This window comes from Leptonychotes weddellii, unplaced genomic scaffold (genome assembly GCF_054177405.1).
Source record: "Leptonychotes weddellii isolate Sample4059 unplaced genomic scaffold, ASM5417740v2 HiC_scaffold_5976, whole genome shotgun sequence".
In the NCBI taxonomy this organism is placed as follows: Eukaryota; Metazoa; Chordata; class Mammalia; order Carnivora; family Phocidae; genus Leptonychotes; species Leptonychotes weddellii.
In genome coordinates, this window is record NW_028028180.1 from 1 (window position 1) to 8,021 (window position 8,021).

Sequence of the window (8,021 nt, forward strand, 5' to 3'; positions counted from 1 at the left end):
CTCCCTCTCCCACTCCCCCTGCCTGTGTTCCCTCTCTTGCTGTGTCTCTCTCTGTCAATAAATAAATAACATCTTAAAAAAAAAAAGATTTTATTTATTTGTGTTTTTTTGTGTTTTATTTAAAGATCTTATTTATTTATTTGACAGAGAGAGACACAGCAAGAGAGGGAACACAGGCAGGGGGAGTGGGAGAGGGAGAAGCAGCCTTCCCGCTGAGCAGGGAGCCCGACGCGGGGCTCGATCCCAGGACCCTGGGATCATGACCTGAGCCGAAGGCAGACGCTTAACCGACTGAGCCACCCAGGCACCCCACAAATAAATAAAATCTTAAAAAAATAATAAGGTTAGGGCGCCTGGGTGGCTCAGTTGGTTAAGCAACTGCCTTCGGCTCAGGTCATGATCCTGGAGTCCCGGGATCGAGTCCCGCATCGGACTCCCTGCTCAGCGGGGAGTCTGCTTCTCCCTCTGATCCTCCCCCTCTCATGCTCTCTGTCTCCCATTCTCTCTCTCAGATAAATAAATAAAAAAAATCTTTAAAAAAAAAAATAATAAGGTTAAATCATTGTTAGAGTGTTAAAGCAAGGAAAAGGAGGCTACAGAATTCTTTCTCTTTTTTTTAAAGAATTTATTTATAGAGAGCACAAGCAGGAGGAAGGGCAGAAGGAGAGGGAGAAGCGGACTCCCTGCTCAGCGGGGATATGGGGCTCGATCCCAGGACCTCAAGATCATGACCTGAGCCAAAGTTAGTTGCTTAGCCCACTGAGCCACCCAGGCGCCCCCAAAATTCTCTTTTCAAAATGATTTCAACTGTGGGGAAAAACATTAAAGACTCAGGATTATGTAAATCCTTATATAATTTCTTTGTTCTTTTCTAGAATCAGATTGAGGCAGAACTGAATAAACATTGGCAGCGGCTCTTAGAGGGGCTGTCCTACTATAAACCACCCAGGTATGGCTATTCCATGTGTCTGGTTAGAGTAATTCCCCTGAGGAAGCTGGGGTAGCGAAACCGTCTTCGTGTATGATTTTATGGTACTGCTGGCTTAGGGAGATTACAGAGAATACAATTTGGTTACCAGTGGGAGAGAGTTGGGCACATTTTTTATGTCTGTTGAGAGAAGGGGAAATTCCTTTTTAGAAATACAATGTTATTGAATCCAGTTATATAACCCTCGTGTCTGGGGTTGAGGAATCATTAACTCTTCTTCAATTAATAGTTCTAATGTGTATTTTGGTCCTCTGTGTTTGTGTGAGGTGCTGTCGGCACCAGGTGCTGGGATAGGGCAGTGAGCAGTGATAAGAGCAGCTGACCACTTACAGAGTGTTTACTGTGTACCAGTTATTCTTCTGAGCTTGCATAGCAAGTTATTCAATCCTCATAAAAGCCCACTAAGATAGATACTATTTTTATTCTGTGCTTGAATATATAGATTTTTTTTACTGGGCAGTGGAAAACAACAATAACAACATATAAAGTAGTTTTAAAAAGAAGAGAAAACATCTTGTATGATTAGACTCTCTTATGTTAACTCCTAGTCCAGATTGCATTTTGTGGTGCATCGTAGTTGCCAAGCCACCCTCATTTCCTTCTACTTCTTGAATATCTGATTTTTTTTACATCTTCACCTTCCATCTTCATTTCCTTAGGTTAATGAAGAACTTTTTTTTTGTTCGTTAACCCTTCCCCCATACCTGTTTTGAAGTAACTCCCAGACATCGTGTTGTTTTATCTGTAACTACCCTGTATCTAAAATACATGGACATAAAAAAAGAAGATAATCACTATATTATCACATATAGGTACTTTTATTATTATCATTTCCATTGTACAGATGGGGAAAGTGAGGCACAAAGAGGTTAAGTAACTTGCCCAGGGTCACACAGCTAGTAAGTGTAGAACCAGGATTTGAACCTGGCAGTCTTACTCCAGTGTCTGTGTTCTTAATCATCATTCTGTGTTGCCTCTTTCAGAACTGTTTCACCTAATCTAGCCTTTGTGTTGTGGATTTCCTGTGAAATGTGAGAGTCTCTCTAAAAAAAAAAAATCCAACAACAACAACATGCTTGTAGTTCACAGAATGGACACTTGTGGCATTACTTTCTTTTTTTAAAGACAAAAGTTCTTTTATAAGTAGCATGATATTCGAAGTCCAACAGGCTTTTTTTTTTGTAACTTCAGGCTTTATTTGAATTCAACCTTTTTTTTTTTTTCTTTAATGTCCTCTTTTTTCCCAGGATCCAGTCCAGGATCCCACACTGCATTTAGTTGTCACGTCATTTCAGTCTTCCCTTAATTTTTATGATCTTGAATAGTTTTGAGGAGGACTGGTCAAATATTTTGTAGAATGTCTTCAATTTGGATTTGTCTCATGTTTTTCTTATTATTAGATTGGGGTTGTGGGGTTTGGGGAAGAATGTACAGAAATGAAGTATACCATTCTTATCATAACAGAGGATGTGGTTATCCACATGAAATTACTGGTGATGTTAACCTTGCTCGCTTGGGTAAGGTGGCATTTGCCAAGTTTCTCTTCTGTAAAGTCACTTTTTCCCTTTTCCCTACTCTGTGTTTTAAAAGTAGGTCACTAAGCATAGCCCACTCTCTGGGTGGGGGTATAGTGGAATTAAACTCTACTTCCTGAAGGGAGTGGCATCTACATACATTATTTGGACTTCTTGTGTAAGGAAGATTTTTCCCTTCTCCCTATTTATTTATTTATGTTATATGGGCTCATGTATATTTATTTTATACTTTGCTTATACCTTGTTTTAGCTTTGGTCACTGGGAGTTCTTTTGGGTTGGCATCTGTGTCTTCTTGACATTCCCCCATCTTTTTGTTTTCTGAATACTTCCTTTCTTTCTGGCATTACAAGATGCTCCAGGCTCATCTAGTATTTTCTCTGCCCTAGCTCTAGAATTAGCTATTTCTCTTAAGGAGTCCTGGTAACTTTTATTAGATAATGGTGTTAGAAACCAAGATCTGGGGGCTGGATGTGCTCACTGCAACTGGGGTGTTATAGCTTCTAGGCCTTCTCAGTGAGTAGAGCTAGGTAATATATGTATATATACTAACAGACCTGGTTTTAAATTTCATCTTAACTTTGTATTAGCTGTGGGATTTTTGGTAAGTTATTTATTGTTTCTGAGTATTAGTAATTCCATTTATAAAATGGGGATAGTAATATTTCACTTTTGTAGTTGTATGGATCAAAAATAATGTAACTTAATATGTCCACATATATTATTATAACTATAGTTTGTAACAGATATATACCATATTTATTATTTAGGCATAAGTAGTTTTGTGTTATAAAGTCTGTAGAGATGAACTTGTTGTGTGTGTGTGTGTATTTTTGTAGGCACCTAAAGGGCAGAAAAAGGTCTGCTGTAAAAATATCTTTAAGTATGTTTATTTAAAATCCTTAGAGGGTCATTGAGAATGAGGAAATGATTCACTGTTCTTTTCATAGTCCAAATTCAGCCGAAAAAGTGAAAGCTAATAAAGATGTGGCTTCACCGTTGAAGGAACTGGGTTTAAGAATCAGCAAGTTTTTGGTGAGTAAAAATTAGCACGGGCTCAATTTACTACCTGCATTATGGATGTGCATTGTTTTATTGTTAGTGGTTGTTAGTGAAAATTCAGTTTACTTCAGTTTTGGAGATTAAATTGAGTATATTGGGTTTCAAAAATATCCAAGTTGTAACTCTTCTTGTTCAAAGCCACAAATTAAGTTGCCACACCTGTTTATTATTATCCAGTTTTCTTCTTCATGCATGTGGTGTTCTTTAAATTGCCTAGATTGTATTTAAATGTGTAGTTGTTTCTTTTTAATTTTGGAAACCCAGATCATGCCTGTGACTGGATCAGTGGCTTGGTAAATAAGCGCAGTTGTTTCTGACATTGTAAATTTAATTGTCATGTAAATGACGTATCTGTGACTGGCTCCTTTTTCTCCTCATTGGGGTAAAATTATGTTGTGTCTTTTAATCTTTTAAAAGGATTTTTGTTTATTCAAGTTCTGTGTTCATTCTAGAGGACAAATCTTTAGAATGCTTTGCGTTCTTTTTTTTTTTTTTAAAGATTTTTTTTTTATTTTTTTTTAAAGATGATGTAACATCTTTTTTTTTTTTTAAAGATTTTATTTATTTATTTGAGACAGAGAGAATGGGAGAGAGAGAGAGCACATGAGAGGGGGGAGGGTCAGAGGCAGAAGCAGGCTCCCTGCCGAGCAGGGAGCCCGATGCGGGACTCGATCCAGGGACTCCAGGATCATGACCTGAGCCGAAGGCAGTCGCTTAACCAACTGAGCCACCCAGGCGCCCTTTTTAAAAGATTTTATTTATTTATTTGACGGAGAGAGACACAGGGAGAGAGAGAACACAAGCAGGGGGAGTGGGAGAGGGAGAAGCAGGCTTCCTGTGGAGCGGGGAGCCCGATGTAGGGCTTGATCCCAGGACCCTGGGATCATGACCTGAGCCGAAGGCAGACGCTTAACCACTGAGCCACCCAGGAGCCCCAGAATGCTTTGCATCCTATGTGTTTCCTGAGCCAAGGTGGCTGTTCCTCACTTATGACCCCTGCATTTCAGGGTCTTGATGAAGAACAGAGTGTGCAGTTACTCCAGTGTTACCTTCAAGAGGATTATAGAGGTACTCGGGACTCACTAAAGGTTTGTAGTTATGTCCAGCTCCTTCCTCTTGCCTTCTTTTTTCCTTGTTGGTTTTAGGTGTTTAAAGGTTTTGGTACTGGTTCTTTGCAACAGATGTAGGTGATCAGATACAGAGATTCTCAGGAGAGGTCAAAGATTGACATGTTAATGATAGAATCTCAGGACATCAGAGCTAAAATGACCTGGGACCATATCTAGCTTGTCTGGCCCCTCATTTTACATATGAGGAAATTGAGTCCAGAGGAGCGGGCAGAGATTTGAGCACAGATTTGGATACACTTAGGTAAAAAAATATTTCCAGAAATGAATGGGCACTTATAATCTTGAAAGGTGAGGTGAAGATGTTTACCTTTTTTTTTTGTTAATTGAGCTTTGCTTATAAGATGGATGCTTGACTGTTCTTTTTTCCTTCAGACGGTACTGCAAGATGAGAGGCAGAGCCAGGCCTTAATCCTGAAGGTGAGTAGTAGTCACTGTTTTCATTCTTTGATGTGAAATTGGGTGGTGGCTTCCTGACCTTGTTCTCCTGGGCATTGCTGGCTTTGGACTCTTTGTTGGGTAAGCATTGAGGTCTCAATAAAGTAGCTTAGTAACATACTTGTGAAACAAGAGGCTTTTTATCCACTGGCCCCAGCTGAGACCTTTTCCAAAGGAGACTCTTCAGCTGCTGGGGGTGAAAATTGCTTCATGTGTATTTTTTCTCTAGGTCTAAATGCAAGAAGGTCAATTTATATTTTTTCATTCCTTTATCTCCCCCCTACCCACTAAAGCAGCATTCTCATTTAGGATCTCATATAAAATGGAATTTGTGACTTCAGAAGTAGTTTCCTATTTGGTATTTAGCGAGAACCAAGTACATTAGTTACAAGCAGGATATATACAAGTGGTGTTTTTTTTTTTTTTTTAAGATTTTATTTATTTATTTGACAGAGAGAGAATGAGAGAGAGAGCACATGAGAGTGGGGAGGGTCAGAGGGAGAAGCAGGCTCCCTGCCGAGCAGGGAGCCCGATGCGGGACTCGATCCGGGGACTCCAGGATCATGACCTGAGCCGAAGGCAGTCGCCCAACCAGCTGAGCCACCCAGGCGCCCCTACAAGTGGTGTTTTTATATTTGCTTTCATATATTTGGCCTGTCAGCTACAGCTGTATTATGTGTTATTTGAATGCTCTGAGAAATCCTGCAAGACAACTTGTTTATATTTTTAAATAATTCCTTTTATCTTGCATGGCTTTACTTGTATACTATTTCATGAAGGTCTTTTGCTTTCTTTTGGCGTAACACAATGTTTCTGTTTCTGTGATTGCTTGTAGAAATCAGACTTTTCCATTCTCATCTTTAAGTGATCTCTTTATCAATAAATTTAAAATTGAGTGTCTTCTGTGCAAAGGTGAGTAACTGATTTTGCATCTTTGGGTTCTTCCCAGATTGCAGATTATTACTATGAAGAAAGAACCTGTATTCTTCGTTGTGTCTTACACCTTCTCACTTATTTCCAAGATGAAAGACACCCCTATAGGGTAAGCCCATGTAGTCCTCGTGGTTCTTTGTATCCTATAAAATTCAACACTTTTTAATAATTTTGTTACTCATTTTCACGTTCATTTGAATATTTACCTTTTATTGTAGGTATAAGTTACTCTGTTTTGGGTTTGTTTATTTTTTTTTAAGGTTGAATATGCAGACTGTGTTGATAAATTGGAGAAGGAACTAGTTACAAAATATAGACAGCAGTTTGAAGAGCTTTATAAAAGTGAAGCACCAACATGGGAGACACATGGAAACCTCATGGTATGTGGTTACTGAGCCCTCCTGTAACTCTTAGGAGAATTGTAAACCTTGCGCATAGAGCTCTCAGTTAAATTATTTATTCATTTATTAACTTATAATATTTATAGATCATCTTTCTTAAGAAAAGTTTAAACATGTCATGGATTAAAACATTGTTGATTTTAAGTAATGGTACTTAATTGTGGACATTTTCACTTGACTTTGTCTATCCAGTTAATTTACTTTCTGTTCTTACCTAAAATCTTCTCTTAGTGGTTAATGGAACTCTAAACTCAAGATTTCATCTTTATTATCATTATCTTTTTTTTTTTTTTTAAGATTTTATTTGTCAGTTTGAGGGAGAGAGAGAACACAAGCAGGAGAGAGAGGCAGAGGGAGAGAAAGAAGCAGACTCCCCACTAAGCAGGGAGCCCGATGCAGGGCTTGATCCCAGGATGTGGAGATCATGACCTGAGCCGAAGGCAGATGCTTAACCATCTGAGCCACCCAGGCACCCCTATTATCGTTATCTATTAAGTATGTGACACTAGCCTGATTATTTTATCCTAAATCGTAAAGCCGTCTGCATTTATAGATTAGAACATGCCATTTTTTATTTTGAAAATAATACGTATTTATATTAAAACAATTCAGCCAAGGGTGCCTGGGTGGCTCAGTTGTTAAGCATCTGCCTTCGGCTCAGGTCATGATCCCAGGGTCCTGGGATCGAGCCCTGCATCAGGCTCCCTGCTCCTCAGGAAGCCTGCTTCTTCCTCTCCCACTCTGCCTGGTTGTGTTCCTGCTCTTGCTATCTTTCTCTGTCAAATAAATAAATAAAATCTCTAGGAAAAAAAAATGATGTCACTATTGGGTAACCATGGGAGAAAAATTGAACTGTATCTCTATCTCCTACCTTCTACCAAAAGAAAATCAGATAGAGCAATGATTTAAATTTAAAAAATTTAACACCTGGCTGGCTCAGTCAGCAGAGCATGTGACCCTTGATCTCGGGGTCTTGAGTTCAAGCCCCATGTTGGGCATAGAGTTTACTTAGAAAAAATTTTTTTAACTATAAAAGTATTAGAAGAAAACATGGGAAGTGGTTTTGTTTTGTTTGGAGTGGAGAAGACTTTTTTAAAAAAATATTTTATTTATTAGCAGAGAGAGAGAGAGTGCAGGGGGAGCGGCAGGCAGAGGGAGAAGCAGGCTCCCTGCTCAGATGCGGGACTCGATTCCAGGACCCTGGGATCACGACCTGAGCTGAAGGCAGATGCTTAATGACTGAGTCACCCAGGCACCCCTGGAGAAGACTTTTTAAAGTAAAACTCAAAAGCCATGAAAGAAAAATAATTTTAAACCCAGCAACAACAAATCCAACACTTTTGCAAGGAAAAAAAATAGTGCAGTAAACAAAGTAAGACAAACTCATATCATAAAGGGTTCTTAAAATAGAACTCCTATAAATCACTAAGACCCAGTGGAAAAACAGGCAAAAGCAGTAAACGTATTCACATGACAACACTCTTGTCCGAGGGATGGGATAATGGGTACTCAACATTTTGCTGTATAAATCAGTATTTT

The 8,021-nt window shown here is 39.0% G+C and overlaps 1 protein-coding gene across 1 annotated transcript; it reads left to right on the forward strand.

The window, feature by feature from the left end:
- Positions 1–875: 875 nt before the first annotated feature.
- On the forward strand, positions 876–7,567 carry LOC145719632 (nucleoporin NUP188-like; the record flags this gene model as incomplete). Its single annotated transcript, XM_081811162.1, has 6 exons — positions 876–949; positions 3,472–3,556; positions 4,591–4,671; positions 5,086–5,130; positions 6,098–6,190; positions 6,342–7,567. Coding segments are annotated over 6 exons (513 nt in total), but the record flags the coding sequence as incomplete, so codon positions are not given.
- Between the last annotated feature and the right edge of the window lie 454 nt (positions 7,568–8,021).